Source organism: Sus scrofa, chromosome 1, assembly GCF_000003025.6.
Source record: "Sus scrofa isolate TJ Tabasco breed Duroc chromosome 1, Sscrofa11.1, whole genome shotgun sequence".
NCBI lineage: Eukaryota > Metazoa > Chordata > Mammalia > Artiodactyla > Suidae > Sus > Sus scrofa.
The window spans coordinates 71,310,242-71,331,883 of NC_010443.5; the positions used below are offsets into that span (position 1 = coordinate 71,310,242).

Consider the following 21,642-nt stretch of genomic DNA (forward strand, 5'->3'; position numbering starts at 1 on the left):
AGGACACGCCGAGGACGGGGGGCAGCCTGGATAGGAAGATGGCAGGTGAGCCTCTGCCGAACCCCCAAATTATCCTCAGCCCAATCCAACAAAACAAAACAAGTCGTGATTCACTTGGATCACAAGGAACATGAGGGGAAAAGAGACACCATGTCAGCCCTTAAGAAGCCCGCACCCTGGGAATTAAATTCAGGCACCAGAACCGGAAGAACCTTCACCTGGTCTGACCTCATTTTACAGGTGACACTGAGGGCCCAGAAGCAGACACAAGCTGTCATCCTTTAGCCATCAAACCGCATCAGGAACACACATCTCCTGCATGTTTGAGAACTTCACCCCCCACCTCACAATCTGTGGTCTAGAAGACCTTCTGGTGTCAAAACTTACCCATCTTGGGCTCCATGTACCTCCACCCATCTGCTCTTAGCTCTCACATGGTCACCATGGGAATTCTTTCAAAACAACCACAGCTGAAGGCATTCTTCCTTCTCTTCACCTCCTGGAGTGCCTTACTTAACCTAACGCGAGGGTTTTCCACCCTCAGCTACCTCAGAAATGCGCCAACAGCCTCCTCTCCCTGCCTGCTGCTCCCTGGGGCCACTTGTCCAGGTCAGGCAGATCCAGAGAGACTAAGCCTATGAGCCGGGCCCCTGGCCCGTGGACATTAATCCTGTGAGCAGAAGGGGCCTTGGGAAGGGTCCCCTGCTCTGCCTGTCCCTCAGGTCCTGCTGGCATCCATGCTCTGGCTCTTTATGAGGACTGTGGTTGTCAAGGAGTCCAGAAACCTTAAGGATTCAACATGGCAACCAAGGGGAAAAGAGGATGAGAAGGAACACGTACGTTCTGTCATGTTTGGGACGGTTCTGGAAGGCACGCAAGGGCACAGCGGCTTTAAAAGGGGAAATGACTTGCTGAAGAGGTCAAGGGAGACGAGAGACGAGAAATCTTTTGAGGGCAACAGGTAAGTAGGACCCCACATTTTCACACGAGCAGATAGATTTGTTTTTTAATGCATTTTAGGGCCACACCTGTGGCAGCGGGTAGATTGTTTTAAAGGTCAATATCAAATGTTAGCTTCTCTTTTTTTTCTAAAAGAGTCTCTCCCTTAAAAAATACATTTTTTTTCTACAAAAACTAAAAAGCATTATATTTTTAAATTTCAGCATGGAAGCTCCTTGATAGCCTGAGGCAGGAAGTTGAGAATAAGACAGGAGCTGCAGGCTTCCTGAGGAAGGGGGTTGGAAAGAGCCGCAGAGTGAGCAGGTCTGCAGGCCAGAGATCTGGAACGGGATCCCGACCTTCTCCTAGCTGGGCTTTCGTGGTAAAGTCAACCGATCTGAGCTTCAGTTCTATTGCCTTACCCACCTGCCAGGATTTTTGTGAAAATACTAAGTGGTGTGTTTTAAATGTCTGTAACTGCCTCTGGTAAATAGCAGGCACTCGATAGGCAGCTATTATTACCACATCACATTCTATTGTAATTATTCTTGTAGCAAAATGTGTCAGTACTAATAGGGAGAAGAATTGAAAGGGATCAAATGACTGTCGTCAGATGAATGGATAAAGAGGGTGTGGTACATATGTATATAATGGAATATTACTCAGCCATAAAAAGAACAAAATAATGCCATTTGCAGCAATGTGGATGCAACTAGAGATTCTCATACTAAGTCAGAAAGACAAATGCCGTATCATCACTTAGATATGGAATATAAAATATGGCACCAATGAACCTATCTATACTATAGAAACTGACTCATGGACGTGGAGAACAGACTTGTGGTTACCAAGCAGGAGGGGGAAGGGAGTGGGATGGACTGGGAGTTTGGGGTTAGTAGATGCAAATTATTACATTTAGAATGGATAAGCAATGAGGTCGTATTGTATAGGACCACAGGGAACTATATCCAGTCTCTTGGGATAGACCATGATGGAAGATAATGAGAAAAAGAATATATATACCTATGTACAACTGGGTCACCATGCTGTACAGCAGAAATTCTTAGTTTAAAAAATATGCAGAATGAAACAACAACCAAAAAAAGAGGTCAGATGAGAAAAACATGGTGGGAAGCACATTGAAGAAGATTGCTGTGGTCTCTGAGATAACACAAACCCTTCTCTGAGAGATGGATTCAGAGCAGCTGACCAACTGGTTGTCCTATTCCCAGGGCAGCACCGCCACCCATCAGTCTGAGCTTCTTCTTGGGGACTCCGTGTCTCACCTTTGTCATCTCGGCACAGATGGCCTAATTCCACATAACCACCAATGAACTGGAGCAGCTTGGAAAGTTTTCATCATTGGCAGAGAAGTACCAAGAGGTAAATGGCTCTGATCATGTCCCCCTGAAGACTCCTTTTAAGAACCCGGTTATCCTTGTGGGGCTTCATTTAATCAGCTGGAAGGTAGTTTAGTGACATCCAAACCATGTTTGCTTCTGCTGGTCTGTCCTGCAAGAAGTTAGAGGGTGAAATCCCGAGCCAGCCCAGTGATGCAGAGTCCTGGCTGCACCAAGCAGCTGGGCCAGGTAGACAGGGGAAGAAAAGCCGAGATCTTAGCTGCCAGCCGGCAAGTCATAGGTGCTTTAGTGACAGGGTGAGGGAGGCAGCTGGGAGGGGCTGAAAGTCAGTGGGGATATGCCTGTACCTACTAAATAGCAAGAACATGGTTTTATTTTTTATAGTAGGACATGATTGTTTATCTATTTTAGGTATAGTAGTTCGTGTCTGCTAATCCCAAACTCCTGATTTATCCTCCCACACCCCCTTTCCCCTTTGGTAACCATAAGTTTCCTATGTCTGTGAGTGTTTCTGTTTTGTAAATAAGTTCATCTGTGCCACATTTTAAATTTCACGTATAAGTGATATCATATAATATTGATTATTCTCTGACTTACCTCACTTAGTATGAGAATCTCTAGGCCATCCATGTTGCTGCAGCAAGGAAATATTGATGTGGTGTATCCATTCATATTTATTCATCACACATGCACCCACACACATACACAAACACAAAACCTTAGAAAACTTTTTATATACTGGGAAGCTGTCAAGCTCATGGTGCCATCTTCAACTCTGAAATCTGTATCTTTAGCCTTGGCCCCTTGACTGAGTTCCAGATTTACTCACCCACCTGCCTACTTGACACCTCTCTGCTCCCTCGAAGACCCCTCAAACTCAGCTTGAAGAAAACACGCTCAGTCTCTCCACTCAAGTCTGGTCCTCGCTGGAGAGTGGCCAGCAGTAACTCTGGCCAGAGAACCTCTGAAAGGCTCCCTGTCTTACCATCACCTCTGTCCCCACAAATCTGAAGCCAAATCCTGTTGATTTTTCCACCGGGTGGGTTGTACCTACATCTGTCCACAGAAGACACCCCCATGTGGATGTAAATGGGAACTCGTAGATCTCATAGCACAAACCAGGTAAGGGGGATTGGCCCCAAAGCAGGCTCAGCAAGAAGTTCAGGGCTCAGAACCAGACCTTAGGGCTAGTGACACAGCTTCCTGAGCCAGAGGATTAATTCCTTTACTAGTAGCATAAGAGGACCCTTCCAGCTGAGTCCAGTTTGGAGGCTGATGAGGGCAAATTTATTAGATGTCAAAGACCTACGATCAAGTGCCAAGAGGCGGGCTGTGCAGTTCCCTGTCCCACCCTGAGCACAGGTGATGAGGAAAACATGGGTTTCTCCCTGAGTAGAAAGACTGCCCCACACAGACGTTTTCTGCTTCTTTCATGTGACTCTGTGCATTGCTGAAACTTATGAAACCAGAAGAGGTTTCGAATACAGTGGGTTAATCTACCCACACAGAGGAACTCTGGAGACTTCTCAATTACTGCCTGGTGGCCCCTTCTCTTCACAGCCAAAGGTGGCAAGATTTCGGACCTCCAAAATGATGTGGAACTAACCCAAGAGCATGCTCGGCACATCCGCATGGGCAATTCCCATCACCTCTGAAGATCCTTGAACCTCTGGGCATGACGTTAGAAGAAACCAACTACATGTCAGAGAAATGAAATAAAAAACATGCACATTTTCCACGGAAGAAATTTATTTGATCAAATGACCATATGAAGATATTTTAAACTATAAGGCTCTCTTCCAACAAAATGTAAATTTCATATAAAGTAAAATGGTATCAATGTAAATGGCACCTAAAAGCAGAAAGAATGCCTCTCCTGTAAATAGCATATCTGTATAAAGTAGTCACAAATACTCATGTACTCTAGGATTTTGACAGTCTACCTACCACGCTAATGAGGCACCTCCTCATGCACTTTAAAACTGGGTTGCAGGTATATCAGAAAATTCACCTGTAAATAGTACTTAAAGTGGGTTTCTTAAATTTCTCTTATAAGATGTCATTCCATGCAGGTGTCTGGGGGTCTGCGGCGACCCAACCAGGCTGCCATCAGTAGGTGATGTAGGATGAGCACTGGGCTACTTAGAGTTTGCTACAGTGTCCATCCCTTCACATCCTTGGGAATCTGAACTGCATGGGTGGGAATTTCTAACCACTCTAATTAGGGATAATTAGGAAAAGAGCTTGGGAGACAAGGGATGGAGAGGGAAGGGAAGCATGGCAAGTTTCTGAAGAGCAGCTTTAGAAATGATCAAGGAAATGGATTAAAAAAATAATATGGTTGATCCTTCACACTGCAAGAAGAGGTCTTCACGGAAGAGGGCCAGTCCCCAAAGGTCGGGACTGACCAGCATGCCCAAGTGCTCAGCTGGGTGCCACCACCCACGAGCATGAGACCTTCACAGGTGGCAAGGTCATCACGTGAGCAAACCGAGGACAGGGCAGAGTGTACAGGCTGCATCCACTCTCCCAACCTTTTTTTCCAGCATCCAAGTGACTCTGACTTTGGGGCCACGATAGGACCTGGGAGGCAGGAATCGGCAGCTCCCAGTTATACAATCAGAAAAGCCTCAGGTATGTGGAAGGAGAACCAGACAGGAAGGTGGTGACATCTCCCAGTTGACCCAGCACGCTGTCGGCAGCAGAGCACAAAGGTACCCGATGATTAAAGTGAAACTGAACCATAGGGAGAAGAAGAATCATAGAGCACCCATTATGACCAATCAAAGATCTATAAACATCACAAGGGAGCTACATAGGGCCTGTGCTATTATTTTATAAATATAAATATTTATGAGGGCTTTCAAAATATTATAAATGACATACATTCTGGTATAAATGTTACACTCCAGATTCATACAGCAGACGATGTTACATTTAAACATAGATTTGGGGTAATATACAGAATAGTTTTTGCACATCGCTTTCTGAACCTTGGTCACACGGCTCAATGAATGACAAAAAACACAGGAAGCATTATTGGTGGCTTTGGCAGCAAACATGTTTTTTCTCTATGTGTTCATTATACAAAGATACACTTGTTAACTCACTCACAGGAGATCTTTTTTGCGCTGTTATGCTTCTTTGCTGTCAAATCCAGTGGGAGGGCTACTCAATGGCTTCGGCTCCTTTTCTCTGAGTCTCATTGTCCTCCTCAGAGGGATGTATTTAAAAATAGTTTTGTGTTTCCTATTCAGGCTAAGTGGTTCTTTGAAGATTCCTAATCTAGAGATTACAATCTTCATCCTCAATGGCACAAAACACACATATACATTTTAATAAAAACGGTAAATGACTTCACATCACCTACATTTTAGCAGTGCGCTTTTAAACATGTTTATTCTCAGCACTAGAGAAAATAACCTCCAAACACATTCACGTTCATCAGTAGAGACGACCCTCTCTGCTGCCTGAGGTTGATAAAGTGAGACCTGAAGATGGGTCGGGGTGAGAAACCGTTAAGGTTCTGTGGACTCACTGAGCATCAAAAACCTGGCTTTAGTAGAATCTAAAATTATTCAGAAGGATGCACTATCTAATGACTCTATAGAGTGGCTTTGCAAATTAGTCATACGCATGTGTAAACTCATTGGGCCACGTGACCTCACCCCCCCCCAGTTAAAGGAAAGCAGTTTGAACACCATTGTACCATATGCACATGACTGAGGTGCAGAACCAGAAGGTTCATGCTCCCATCTCTTTACAGTCTTAAAGTCAAGGCAAAGTCATTCTTTCATTTCATTTCCCCCAAAATAAAATGACACTTTAGCAAATAGAAGAGACCATGATAGCAGTAAAGTGAAGTCAGCCGTTCTACTGTGAGGTTAATAAGCCCACATGTGATAAATACATTCAGAGCTGGATATCCAGTCTGGGCAAGTTTTCTCAGTGAGTGACCAAGCATGTAAATTTAACTCCAGTGAAATGACTAAAATGACTGGCTTTTAAAAATGAGTTTAGGAAAATGAGGTGACCCTAGAGTAGCTTTTTTTTTTTTTTTTTTTAATATCTTCTCTAACAGAAATCACCTCTTGGCAAAAGATGCTTTTGGCTCAGCTCACCTGAAAATAATCTCATTTGCAACTTTTCTTGGCTATTTAACATCACAGGGGACTGCTTCAACATTGGTACCAGTGGTATGTTGGTACCCCCACTGACCAAAATAAAAGTCAGTGGGGGTAAGTGGGGCACAGCCCATCAGGGGGCTTCCCCCCGTGGGTGGCCTGGCCAAGTGCCACCGTCACACTGACCAGCCTGACGATTCAAGCAAACTGCTAATTTCCCAAATACCATCATTTCTGGAGTTAAGGCCCTCACGGCACTAGCTAGGCTGGTGCTCACACAGGCCTGTGGTGGACTAGCTGCCCACCGCTGTGTCCATGTGTCCGGCCTTGGTACCCCACACCCGGACACATCAGAACAAACAGCCATGGCCCTGGAGGAATAATCTGAAACGTCAGAAGAGCAACAAAAGAGTGCAGTGGCTCTGATGGCCCTGTCATCCTGGGCCACTTGATTGGCCCCTTGACTCCTCAATCATCCTGCCCCAAGTAACGTGCTTCCTGCAGCAGCATGTGGGGCCAGATGGCTCCACATGGCCAGTGAGTTGGTTTAGCCGAAGGCCGGCGCTGAGCTCAGAACAGCTTCCATCTGTCATCCTTCTTTAGGTTTCAGCCCCGCTTATGAACATCGCTCTACAAGGGAGATGTGAGCAAAGTCTGACGAGTTTTGTCCATTATCAAGCCACCCACACAGGGCCCACCTAAGTGAGGCGATCCGGTACGTGTCCGGCCTGAGAGAAAAATCTGCATGAGTGACATCACATCTTTCTTTAAACTTTTCCATCCGAAAGAGTCAACAAAGCCTGAGAGTCCCTGCCTTTAGATGTTACCTCAGCCTCGATTTCAGATTGACCTTGTTAAAATGATCACACAGACAACCCCACTGCCGTGGCAGAAAAAAAATCATCTCTGAAGAAAACCCACAATAACTTGGAAGGAGAAAGTGAAGGCATTTGCGATGACAAAGCGCTAAGATTTTAAGTTAAGTGATAATATATCTAGAAAATACTGTGAAAATATCTCTCTCAAAAATAGCACTAGGTTTAGTCAGAAGGCTCAGTAAAACAAAAAGCTGACCAGTGAAGACAGCAGAGATACCTCCCTCCCCCATTTTTTTTTATTTTGCCATGTGCATGGCATGGGGAAGTTCCCAGGCTAGGGATCAAACCCTTGCCAGTTATGACAATGCCAGGTCCTTAACTGCTAGGCCACCAGGGAACTCCCAACCTTCCCATTTTTGAATCTCCATCATGTTCCTGCCCTCAGACTCTACCAGGCTGGGTGTGTTAAAGCAGAAAAATCTAAAAGCCGTGAAAAAGTGCTGGTATTTTTCAGGATCTCTTCAAGAGAGTTTCCTTCTTGGTAACTTGAATCCTCTCTCCAGATCAAGGCAATTGGCGAACTTTGAATGTATTTGGAGTCTCTGGTTCAAAGACCTCATCGTCATCCTCCACTCCTTCTTCTATTGGCTTCATCTTGGCAGAGGCTCGCTGGTGTGGGGATGGCACATCTGTCAGAGACACAGAAAGGAAAACCACTCAGTGGACACCTGCCCTGATGCTGGTGTGAAACATCAAAGATAAACTCCAGCTGAAAACGAAAACTCTCTGGGAATTGTAGCTGGCACCAGGAATGCCATTTCCCTAAATATTGTATTTTCAATCCAGCATTTCAAGAAGACAATAAAGGGTGTGCAGACGTTTGATCCACACCAAAAGGTCTCTGGAATGTGGTCCTATCCAAAATATTCATGAGTAAATTTGGCTCATGCCAAAAAGTCCTTGATACATGGCCCCTTGCAAAACATCCATGCCAAATCATTTTGGACAAGACCAAATACCAAGGGCCTTTTAGCATAAACTAATGTCTTTTGGATATTTTGGACAGGACTAGGTAGGTGGCCCTGCAAATATCAAGGACCTTGGTGTGGACCATATGTCCTGCCAGGCCAGCAAAGTTAAGGAGCCATTCTCAGTGGCGAGGACAGATGTAGAGGGGATTCCACTGCAGGTGTCTGGCTGGTGTAAGCATCTCAAACAAATGCAATTCCCAGCGGGTTGCCCCAGTGGGTTCTGAGCTTAGAGCTCAGAACATACATTGGTACATTAATAACATACATGGTGGTGCAAGTCCCTCAAGGCTGATTTAACTCCTAATTTCCCTGAAGAATGGTTCTACTCTAAAACCACAGAACCTAACCAGTTAAGAGAACACTTCTTGCCACCACTCCCTGGACTCTTGTGGGAGAGAGAGTGGGGGGAGGATTTGGAGGGGGGGAGAATGGAGACTCACAGGAGGAAGGAGCCAAGCAAGAAAATACTACCCCAAAGAACAGCAGATCCACAGGCCCTTGTAGCATATGCCCTTACATCCAAGGAACCAAACATAACTCATTCATTCCATCCCTCATTCATCCATGCATTCACCAAATGCTTATTTAGGACACCATGATTGATGTAGAAAATATACTTCCTAAAAGTAGGAGTACAAGTTATTATAAATAGGTGCAAAAGCGTGTCAAAGTGCCTAATGTCACCACACACGCCAACTCTCCTCCACACAGTTCCACATTCTGTGTCAGGCTCCGCTTTGTCCAGGTCTTTCTCGGCCCCACCCACACCTGTGCTGCATTCTTGCTCTGCACTCCAGCAGGGCGGGGTCTGTTAGCAATACGATCAATCCGCAAAGGAGTAAGGTTGATGACGGAGGCGTAATGAGTGAAATCTGACTTTTCAAGCACTTGCAATAGAGCAAAGGACAGGAAGCAGAATGGTTTATAAGAAATTATCAAGATCAGCTATTAATCCCTGGCAAGAGTCCGCAGCAGATGCAGGGCCAGGCCGCCCAGAGAGCAGTCAGCCAGAAGGAGGGGCAAGGCCTGGGGTGAGCTCCACATATATACAGGGGCCCCGGGGGGCCAAGGCCAGAGACTCAGCAGACACTTCCAGGGTTCACATCCCTGCTGTGTGGTGTGCCTTTCCTGCACTGCTAAACCTCTCCAGGCCTGTGTCCATATCTTTGGAAAAGAGGCATTCACAGGGCCTGCTTCATGGGGTTGGAGAGAGGACTAAACAAAATAATCATCGCATGTGCTTGGCTGGGTACATAGAAAATGTCACTGTCACTTATTATTTTTTCTATATATATATATATCACTTATATGTGGAAGGAATACATAGATATCACTTATATATATATATACACATATTTTATTTCATCTTTATTCATCTGGATAAAAAGCATATGACATTGCTTATATTTAGATAGAATTTTGAGATCAGGATAAAGATACCTGGGAAACTGACTTTGGGCGGCCTTATATGTACATACTTGGGGGCTCTGTGTGTTCCTTCCACTGACAATTTCATAAGCAAAGTCACCATTGTTGAGAGAGAATGTTAATATCATATTTAGCAAGACATGATTTGTTTACATGTTCTTATTTTAATTTAAGAAGTCTCTTGGGAAATACAACATTTATCACTGTTTTCCAGTTAGAGAAACATCATTACATAAATGTTCACATTTTTTTTGTTAACGTTATTGAGGAATAGTTGATGTACAATGTTATATAAATTAAGGTATACAATATTCACAATTTTTAAAGGTTATACTCTATTTTTTTTTTCATTTTTTAAAGTTTTATTGAAGTATAGTTGACTTACAATGTCGTGATAATTTCTGCTGTACAACAAAATGATTCAGTTATACATACACAAATCATTCTTTTTCAGATTCTTTTCCCATATAGATTATCACAGAACATTGGGTAGAATTCCTTATGCTACATAGCAGGTCCCTGTTGGCCAGTCATCCCATATACCTCAGTGCACATATGCCAATCCCAAATCCCCAGTCCATCCCTCCCCTCCCCACCTGTCCCCTTTAGTAACAATAAGTTTGTTTCAAAGTCTGTGAATCTGTTTCTATTCTGCAAATAAGTTTATTTGTATCCTTTATTAGAGTCCACATATAAGCAATATCACATGATGTTTGTCTTCACTGTCTAACTTCACTTGGTATGATAGTTTCTAAATCCACCCATGTTGCTGCAAATGGCATTATTTCATTCTTTTTTAAGGCTGAGTAATATTCCATTGCATATACCTACCACATCCTCTGTCTGTTCCTCTGTTGATGGACGTTTAGGTTGCTTCCAGGTCTTAGCTATCGTAAACAGTGCTGCAATGAGCACTGAGGTGTATGTATCTTTGAATTATGGTTTTCTCTCGATAGATGCCTGGGAGTGGGATTGCTGGATTATATGGCAGGGTTTTTTTTTTTGTCTTTTTAGGGCTGCACCTGTGGCATATGGAAGTTCCCAGGTTAGGGGTCAAATCTGAGCTACAGCTGCCGGCCTACACCACAGCCACAGCAATGCAGGATCTGAGCCACGTCTGCCACCTACATCACAGCTCACAGCCATGCTGGATCCTTGACCCACTGAGCAAGGCCAGGAATCTAACCCATATCCTCATGGATACTAGTCAGGTTGGTTAACCACTGAGCCATGACAGGAACTCCCTATTTTTTGTTTTTTGAGGAATCTCTATACTGTTTAACAAAGTGTAAAATGTATCAATTTACATTCCCACCAATGGTGTAGGTGTTTCCCTTTTCCCTGCACCCTCTCCAGTATTCATTGTTTGTAGACTTTTTGATGGTGGCCATTCTGGCTGGTGTAAGGTGGTGCCTCATAGTAGTTTTGATTTTCATTTCTCTAATAATTAGTGATGTTGAGCATTTTTTCATGTGTTTTTTTTCTTTCTTTTTTTTTTTTTTGCCATCTGTAGGTCTTCTTTGGAGAATTGTCTGTTTAGATCTTCCGTCCATTTTTTGATGGTTTTTTTTTTTTTTAATTGAGCCACAGGAGATGTTGTATATTTTGGAGATTAATTCCTCGTCAGCCACTTCATTTGCAAATATTTTCTCCCATTCTGTGGGTTGTCTAATTATTTTGTTTATGGTTTCCTTTGCTGTGCAAAAACTTTTAAGTTTAATTAGATCCCATTTTGTTTACTTTTTTCATTGTCATTACTCGAAGAAAGTAAAAGATCTGAAAAGATATTGCCACAGCTTTATGTCAGAGAGTGTTCTACCTATATTTTCCTCTAAGAATTTTATAATTTCTGATTTTACATTTAGGTCTTTAATCCATTTTGAGTTTATTTTTGGTATGGTGTTAGAGAAGGTTCTAATATCATTCTTTCACATGGAGCTGCCCAGTTTTCCCATCACTCTTATTGAAGAGACTGTCTTTTCTTCATTGTATATTCTTGCCTCCTTTGTCGTGGATTGTTCACCATAGGTGTGAGGGTTTATTTCTGGGCTTTCTGTCCTGTTCCAATGATCTATATGTCTGTATTTGTGCTGGTACCATACTGTTTTTGATGACTATAGCTTTGTGGTATAGTCTGAAGTCAGGGAGCCTGATTCTTCCAGCTCTGTTTTTCTTTCTCAGTATTGCTTTGGTTGGTTACTCTAGGTCTTTTGTGTTTCCATATACATTTAAAATTTTTTGATCTAGTTCTGTGAAAAATGCTATTGATAATTTGAAAGGGATTGCATTGACTCTGTAGATTACCTTGGGTAGTATAGCTATTTTGACAATATTGATTCTTCTAATCCAAGATTATTGTATATTGTTCCATCTGTTTGTGTCATCTTCTTTCATCAAAGTCTTAAAAGTTTTTAGAGTACAGGTCTTTTGTCTCTTTAGGTAGGTTTATTCCTAGGCATTTTATTCTTTTTGATGCAATGGTAAATAGGATGGTTTCCTTAATTTCTCTTTCTCATCTTTCATTGTTAGTATGTAGAAATGCAGTCAATTTCTGTGTATCAATTTTGTATCCTGCAACTTTACCAAATTCACTGATGAGCTCTAACAGTTTTCTGGTAGTGTCTTTAGGATTTTCTATGTATAGTATCATGTTATCTGCAAATTGTGATAGTTTACTTCTTCTTTTCCAATTTGGATTCCTTTTATTTCTTTTTCTTTTCTGATTGCCATGGCTAAGACTTCCAAAACATGTTGAATAAAAGTGGTGAGAGTGACTATCCCTGTCTTGTTCCTGATTTTAGAGGACATGCTTTTAGCTTTTTCACTGTTGAGAATGATGTTAACTGAGGGTTTGTCATGTATGGCCTTTATTATGTTGAGGTAGGTTCCATTTATGCCCACTTTCTGGAGGGTTTTTTTTAATCTAAATGGATGTTGGATTTTGTCAAAAAATTTTTTCCTCATCTATTGGGATAGTCATATATTTTTTTAATCCTTCAGTTTGTTAATGTGGTGTATCACACTGATTGATTTATAGATATTGAAAAACTTTGCATCCCTGGGATAAATCCCACTTGATCATGGTGTATGATCCTTTTAATGTATTACTGGATTCAATCTGCTGGTATTTTGTTGAGGATTTTCGCATCTATGTTTATGAATGATGTTAGCTTGCAGTTTTCTTTTTTTGTGGTTTCTTTGACTGGTTTTGGTATCAGGGTGGTAGTGGCTACATAATGAGTTTGCGAGTATTCCTTCCTCTGCAATTTTTTAGAATAGTTTCAGAGGATAAGCATTAATGCTTTTCTAAATGTTTGATAGAATTTACCTGTGAAGCCATCTGGTCCTGGACATTTGTGTGTTAGAAGTTTTTAAATCACAGTTTCAATTTCAGTACTTGAAGTTCTGTTCATCTTTTCCATTTCTTCCTGGTTCAGTCTTGGAATATTGTACCATTCTGAGAATTTGCCCATTTTTTCTAGGTTGTCCATTTTATTGGCATATGGTTGCTTGCAGTAGTCTCTTATGATCCTTTGCATTTCTGTGATGTCCATTGTAATTTCTCCATTTTCATTTCTAATTTTATTGATTTGAGCCCCTCTCCCTTTTTTTTCTTGATGTGTCTGGCTAAAGGTTTGTCAATTTTGTTGATCTTTTCAAAGAACCAGCTTTTAGTTTCATTGGTCTTTTCTATTACTTTCTTCATTTCTATTTCATTTATTTCTGCTCTGATATTTATGTTTTCTTTCCTTCTGCTAACTTTGGATTTTGTTTCTTCTTATTTCTCTAGTTGCTTTAGATGTAAGGTTTTTCTTGTTTCCTGAGGTAGGCTTGTATTGCTATAAACTTCCCTCTTAGAACTGCTTTTGCTGAATCCCATAGGTTTTGGATTGTTGTGTTTTCATTTTAATTTGTCTCTAGATATTGTTTGATATTCTCTTTGATTTCTTCAGTGATCCATTGGTTATTTAGTAGCATAATGTTTAGTCTCTACATGTTTGTATTTTTTCCAATTTTTTTTCTTATCATTGATTTCTACTGTATTGTTGTAGTCAGAAAAGATGCTTGATATTATTTCAGTTTTCTTAACTCTACTAAGGCTTGATTTGTGGCCCAGAATGTGATCTATCTTGGAAAATGTTTTGTATGCACTTGAGAAGAGTGTGTATTCTGGTGCTTTTCTGGTGCTTTTCTGGTGCTTTTGGATGGGATGTTCTAAAAATATCTATTAAGTCCATCTGGCCTAATGTGTCATTTAAGGCCTGTGTTTCCTTGATCTTCTGTTGGGATGATTTGTCCATTACTGTGAGTGGGGTGTTAAAGTCCCCCACTATTATTGTGTAATTGTCTATTTTTCATTTTATAGTTATCAGCAGTTACCTTATATATTGAGGTGCTCCTATGTTGGATGCATATGTATTTACAATTGTTATATCTTCTTGGATTGATCCTTTTATCATTATGTAATGTCTTTGTCTCTTGTAACCATCTTTAAATTCTATTTTGTCTGGTATAAGTATTGCTACTCCAACTTTCTTTTGATTTCTGTTTGCATGGAACATCTTTTTCCATCCTCATTTTCGGTCTGTATGTGTCTCTAGAACTGAATTGGGTCTCTTATAGACAGTATATATATGGACATTGTTTTTGTTTTTGTATCCATTCAGCCAGTCTATGTCTTTTGGTTGGAGCATTAAGCCCATTAACATTTAAGGCAATTATTGATATGTATGTTCTCTCTCTCTCTCTCTCTTTTTTTTTTTTTTTTTTTGCTTTTTAGGGCCATACTTGTGGCACATGGAAATTCCAAGGCTAGGGGTTGAATTGGAGCTACAGCTGCTGGCCTATACCACAGCCACAGCAATGCAGGATCCAAGCCATGTCTGTGACCTACAGTACAGATCGTGGCAACACTGGATCATTAACCCACTGAGCAAGGCCAGGGATCGAACCTGCATCCTCATGGATCCTAGTCGGGTTCGTTAACTGCTGAGCCACGAAGGGAACCCTGATATGTATGTTATTATGGACATTTTGTTAATTGTTTCTGGATTTGGTCTGTTGGTCTTTTTTCTTCCCTTCTTTTATTCTCTTCTCTTGTGGTTTGATGACTTTTAGCGTTGTGTTTGGATTGCTTTTTCTTATTTGTGTGTGAATCTACTATAGATTTTTGGTTTACAGGTACCATGAGGTTTTGATATAGGAGTGTGTATACACACACACACACACACACACACAGGATTGTTTTATGTTGCTTGTCTCTTAACTGCAAATGCATTTCCAGTACCCTGTATTTGTACCCTCCTCTTCTCATGATTGCTGGTTTTAATATCATATTTGTGTCTGGATTATTTTCTATCTTTGCTATATGTTTGCCTTTACTAGCAAATCTTCTAAATTGTAATTTTCTTGTTTCTAGTTGTGGCCTTTTCTTTTCCACCTAGAGCAGTTCCTTCATTATTTGTTATAAAGCTGGTTTGATGGTGCTGAATTCTCTTAGCTTTTGCTTGTCTGTAAAGTTTCTGACGTCTCCTTCAAATGTGAATGAGACCCTTGCTGGTTAGAATATCTCGGTTGTATGCTTTTTCCTTTCATCACTTTAAATATATCATGTCACTCCCTTCTGGCCTGCAGAATTTCTGCTGAAAAATCAGCTGATAACCTTATTGAGGTTCCCTTGTATGGTATTTGTTGCTTTTCCCTAACTGATTTCCATACTTTGTCTTCAATTTTGGTCATTTTGATTAATGTGTGTCTTGGGGTGTTCCTCTTTGGCTTTATTCCATATGGTATTCGTTATGCTTCCTGGATTTGAGTGAATGATTCCTTTCCCATGTTAGGGAAACTTGCAGCTATTATCTCTTCAAATAGTTTCTCTGGCCCTTTTTCTCTCTTCCTCTGGTACCCCTACAATGCGAATGTTAGTGTGCTTAAAGTCCCAGAGTTCTCTTAGACTGTCTTTTCTTTTTATTCTTTTTTCTTTATTCTGTTCCTCGTCAGTGATTTCCATCAGTCTGTTTTCCACCTTGCTTATTTGTTCTTCTGCCTCCTGTATTCTGCTGTTGGTTCCTTCCAGTGAATTTTTCATTTTGATTATTGTGTTGTTCATTTCTGCTTATTTATTCTTTAAATCTTCTATTTCATTTTAAACATTTCCTGTAATTTATTGATCCTGCCTCCAGTTTTTTTCCTCCAAGATCTTGAATCATCTTTACTATCATTATGCTAAAGTCTTATTCATGTAGGTTATTCATCTCCAGATCACTTAGCTATTTTTTTTTTCTCGTTCTTTCATCTGGTTCATATTTCTCTGCCTTTTCTTTTCTTTTTTTTTTGTCTTTTTGCCTTTTCTAGGGCCATGCCCACGGCATATGGAGATTCCCAGGCTAGGGGTCTAATTGGAGCCGTAGCCACCGGCCTACATCAGAGCCACAGCAACGTGGGATCTGAGCCGCGCCTGCAACCTACACCACAGCTCACGGCATCGCCGGATCGTCAACCCACTGAGCAAGGCCAGGGATTGAACCCGCAACCTCATGGTTCCTAGTCGGATTCGTTAACCACTGCGCCACGACGGGAACTCCTGCCTTTTCATTTTGTATAGATTTTTGTATGGTCTCTTTTTTGCAGGCTACAGGGTTATAGCCTCACTTGCTTCTTGTGTCTGCTCCCTTGTAGATGAAGTTGACACAGGGGCTTGTGGCAGGCTTCCTGATGGGAGGGACTGGTGCCTGACTGCTGGTAGGTGAAGCTAACTCTTGCCCCTCTGGTGGGTGAGACTTTGTCTCTGGGTGTAATTAGAGGCAGCTGTGTGCCTGGGAAGACTTTAGACAGCCTGTTTGTTGAAGGTATTTACACCTTGTTTGCTGTTTGGCCTGGGGCTTCTCAGGCCTGATGAGAAGGGCCAATTTTTTCCAAATGGCCACCTTCAGGGGAGCTCATGCTGATGATTATTCCCTGGGATATTCCCTCCACCACTAATGTCCTGCCCCCATGGTGAGCCACAGCCAACCCCTGCTTTCCTAGGAGACCCTCAGGTAGGTCTGACGCTGACTCTTATGGAGTCCCTGCTTTGCCCTGGAACCCAGTACACATGAAACTCTATGTGAGCCCTCCAAGAGCGGAGTCTCTGTTTCCCCCAGTCCTATGGTGCTCCTGCCCTCAAGCGCCATTGGCCTTCAATGCCAAATGTTCCAGGACTCCTCTTCCCAATGCCAGACCCCCAGGCTGGGAAACATGATAGGAAGTTCAGAACTCTCACTCCTGTGGGTGAACCTCTGTGAAGCAGTTATTTTCCAGTCTGTGGGTCATCCACCTGGCAGGTATGGGATTGCTTATATTGCAAAAGTGCCCCTCCTACCATCTTGATGTGGCTTTTTCTTTGTCTTTGGGAGTAGGGTATCTTTTTTGGTAGCTTCTGGTCTATTTTGTTGATGGCTGTTCAGCAGTTAGTTGTAATTTTGGTGTTTTCATGAGAAGAGGTGAGCTTGAGTCCTTCTACTCTGCCATCTTGTCTCTCCAATCTGCATTTATTGTTATTATAAAATGTTAGCTGTATTTCTGTGCTATACAATATATCCTTGTAGTTTATCTTATACATAATAGTTTGCACCTCGTAGTCTCCTACCCCTAATTTCCCCCTCCTCCTTTGCCTCTCCTCACTGGTAACCACTAGTTTGTTCTCCACATCTATAAATCTGTTTCTTTTTTTTTATATTACTAGTTGTATTTTTTAGAGTCCAGATATAAGTGATATCATATAGTATCTGTCTTCCTCTATTTCACTTGGCATAACACCTTCCAAATCCATCCATGTTGTTGCAAATTCTTTTCTACGGCTGGGCTTTTTTGGCGTGTGTGGGCGAACAACTAGTTACATATAATAACTGTCACTTATTAATTACCTATGTAGTTATTGACATATATCTGGGGAGATGCCATGACCCACAACCACATCTTCCAACATTAAAAGATCATAATTATGCAGGGCTAGACTTTGGCAGAGCTAATGTGTTTGTTGTACATACACAAAAATTGTTTACTTGCAAACATCTATGGTCAATTAAAATACTGTTTCTAGAGAGACAATTACTGATGTAAAGTCTGTAAAGGCTGTAAAATCAGCCTCTATTAAAACAATCCAAGAAGACAATTCTGCCTCTTAGCACAGCATGGAGAATCTCCCAGGTACATTCTTTGCATCCTTTTTCACAGGGCGACGGCAAACATACCAAACACAACCTCAAATTGGCATATCTGCTCAAATGGAAATGTAGCCTATCTGTGTGACCTTGGGTGGGTTACTTCACTTCTGTGTGCCTTGATTTCTCAGTCTATAAAACAGGAATCATAATAATGCCATCTACTTCATATAGTTATTAAGAGGATTACATGACTAACACTTGTAAAGGTCTTATATCTGTGCCTAGAATGTCATAATCCCGTTGTAAAAAGTCAGTAAAATGAGTTAATTAATATGATCTAGGGAAGGCAATGACCTAAATCATTAGAAAATTTATTAAAATTCATCATCGCTCATAGCAAAGGCAAATAAAGGAAATGGGACTTGTGCTCAAATAGGGATTTGTGGTTTTCAATCTAAACTGTCCTGAGTACAGGAAAAAAAAAACTTTTTTAAGAAAAAAACAATAGCCATAGAGTTCCCTGGTGGCCTAGAAATTAAGGATTCAGTGTTGTTACTTCTATGGCATGGGTTTGACCCCTGGCCTGGAAACTTCCGCATGCTGCAGGCATGGCAAAAAAAAAAAAATCATAATCATAATAATAGCCATGGCTTCCATCATATTTTGAACCTGAAGTTATGACTGAATCTCATGAAATATTAAATTAGACTGAGTATTTGCAATCAGATAAAATGCTCAGAACAAACAAGATGGGATGTCTAAGAGCATTAAGCCAAATCAATAATGTAGAGCATTCGAAAAATAATTGTACAATACACATAAACACAAACATGCCCACGGCATTATGCCTGGAGAAGTGGGAAGAATTAGTCTCTGGTTTTTATGGTCATCTATCAAACCAGGGGTGACACTCTGTAATAACCTGAAGCTGCCATCTGCATCAGGTCAAATGCTATCTGACTCTCTCGACTGCCTTTTTTCCACTGAGAGGGTAAGAAAAAAGGACCCAATACAGCTGGAAATGACCTAGAGAAACTTTCTAAGAACATTCAACTTCTCTGCAAAAGAATTTATTCAGTTCTCATTCTATTTGCCTGGGAAAGGAAGGGCTGTAGAGCTTATGATAGAACCTTAAGACAGAAAAGCAAGAGCCATCCTCAGTCCTAGGGTGACCCCTGGGGTCTCCAAATTGGGCCTCTTTCTCTTCTGGTTCAAGCTCTGGCAAACTCACTGCTCCCCAAATCCAGCCCATCCTCTTCCTCTTCTCCTCTTGCTCTTCCCTTCCCCTAGAATGGTTTCTCCACTCTCATCTCTGCCCATAAAATTCCTACCCACTCCTCAAGGTGGGTTTCAAGGCCCTCCTTCACTGCTGGTCTTCCCTAGTTCCTTCTGTGGGGAGACACCATCTTCCTCTGCATGTGTGCATCCCTTACGTGCGGTGGTCACAAGGACTTGCATCTCCTTTACTGGAAAACAAGCATCTCGAGGGCTGTCATCCCATCCTCTCTGAAGCAGCCTACACATAGCCAGGTCCTTGACAATTACTTAGTACATGAGAAAAATCGCACCTCTAGAACTCAACACGGGGCCTTCTGAAAGCTGATCCTGAGGAACGTGGGAAGATCACATGAACATACCCTTGATCTCAAAAGGGTCAGGCCCCACCCTACCAGTGAGGCACCAGCAGCATCCCTCACATGTAGTGGGGCTCTGGTCACACCTCACTATGAAAAGTGACTGTTATCACTCTATTCTGTACCATGTCCCCTGAAGGAAACCACTTTCATAGTGTTGATGACTTGAAAGTACTTACAGCCCAGGCTCCTGGAAGGGGATCTAGGCTTCTCTGTGTGAAAAGAACATCAGCACACATGTTCAGCCTTGCATGGCCATGGAGTACCAAGCCCTGAAGTCAGCGCCAGCGAGGTTTGTCACTACTGTCGCCAGCTACAAAGTTTTCATCCAATCAGCCCAAAGAAGTCCCAAATGACTACAAGGTGCTGGAGGCTGGGTTAAAGGTTGGGGAAATCAAAATGAGCCAAGCATAGTCTCTGCCTCTAGCTGGTTTTATTTCTCGGGAACTGCACTGTACTTTCAGGAGCAATCTATCCTCATTACATCCATATCATTATTTCTACTTTCCACTCAGAGGCTGAAACAAAGACAGCCTGGATGCCTGTGAAAGAAACAGAGCAAGGGAGACGCAGTGGGCAAATACCTTTCCCACCAGGGAGGGAATCACTCAGAAACGGATTTGGCCCTAAATAAACCAGGGTGCCCTAATGGCCATGCAAGGCTGAACATGTGTGCTGATGTTCTTTTCACACAGAGAAGCCTAGATCCCCTTCCAGGAGCCATGGCTGCATCACAGCCCATGAACCCCCTGCATCCCAGTTCCCAGCATGATGCTGTGGCTCTTTTGCTATCAGGCCAGATGCACCAGAAGATGACAGGAATATCATTGGACTTGTAGATGCCAGCGTCAGCGGGCTGCCTGATCCCTCAATAGGAGTCAGAGGCACAGAGAGAACCCACTCTGTATCAACCTCAGATAGCCTGGGCTGTTCTACCACTAAGGGCCAAGTGTGATGTTCACTTGGCCCTACCTGGGAATTGGCCTCAGTCATGGCCAGGAGAAAGGTGGGCTTCCCAGGGAAGGGGTTCACTGGCTTTGAACCCAGGACTCTCCACTCTCCCCAGAGACTTGCTAGTTCACTGAAAAGTCTCAGAGCTGATCACTATGCTGCTACAAATCATTTCTTTGTCCACTAATAAATCCAAATCCAACTTGGAGTATGAACAAAAAGAAAGAATACTCTGCTTCAATGGGACTGTCTTACATTTCACAAGTTGAATGTTAATAAATTCTTTCTACAAGGTGGTCTCATTTGTCATTAATCTCATGAGCTGATGCATCATCAGAAGTTCTCCTAGAAGGCCTATTACCTTCCCTAAGTGTGAGAGCAAGAGGAGAGAACAGAGGAAGAAACTGAGCTTCTCTTTGGCTAAGTGTTTATTAATGTTTCTTTTGCCCCTCAAGGATGCTACTATGAGGTTTATGGCTTCTGTATAATGCTTTACTTTTCATTTATTCCAAATTCTAGAGGAGCAAATAATTCCATATCCATAAAATTTCCAGAAATTGGATTTTTATCCTTCTATTAAAATCACGTTTACAAGTGGGAGACAGAAGTGGTTAACTATATTTTTGTATTTATTATAATCAAAAAGGGATAATTAACATTATTTTTGGCTATTACCTACCTCTCAATTGGCTCTGGATGCTAATTAACACAGTTTATTCTAAAAGTATGTAAAACAAAGGCCTTGGACTGAACTTTAATCCAGACTTATCAGGTGTGAAGTTGGCTTGTTTGTGTATTTGTTTGTTTTTTGCTTTTTTAGGGCCACACCCGTGGCATATGGAAGTTCCCAGGCTAGGGGTCAGAACTACAGCTGCTGGCCTACGCCACAGCCACTGCAACGCAGGATCTAAGCTGCATAGACATCAAGGGCTGGAGAAGGCACAGGCAGCAGAGAGGCATTTACTCTGAGCTGTGCACCAAATTCAGCATGTTCAGGTGGGAAAGAGAATGGGAGCACCAGGCAGCAATCCTGAGGGTCAAAGAGAAGAAAACCTCAAAAACACAGGCTCTGAGCAAAGGTTGAAGAGAGACTTCAATGTAAGATGCCTGAACTAAGCAGTGGACACCTCCACTCCTGCCAGACCACAGAGGGGTGACAATGCCAGGGACACCCAGAGGGGAATTTGGATCTGGGAAGCAAAGTCTCTCCTC

The 21,642-nt window shown here is 42.1% G+C and overlaps 1 protein-coding gene and 1 long non-coding RNA gene across 4 annotated transcripts in view; one reads left to right on the forward strand and one right to left on the reverse strand.

Moving 5' to 3' along the window:
* Positions 165 to 2,355, forward strand: LOC110256964. Its single transcript, XR_002339057.1, has 3 exons — positions 165 to 961; positions 1,164 to 1,321; positions 2,172 to 2,355. It is a non-coding gene; the product is annotated as an uncharacterized LOC110256964 (long non-coding RNA).
* BVES (blood vessel epicardial substance) overlaps positions 6,113 to 21,642 on the reverse strand; it is a 43,902-nt gene continuing 28,372 nt past the window's right edge. Inside the window, exon 8 of one of the 3 annotated variants that reach the window (XM_021087483.1) lies at positions 6,113 to 7,931. In XM_021087483.1, coding sequence (XP_020943142.1) covers positions 7,807 to 7,931 — 125 coding nt within the window. In that variant the 3' untranslated portion in view covers positions 6,113 to 7,806. 3 annotated transcript variants of the gene reach the window in all.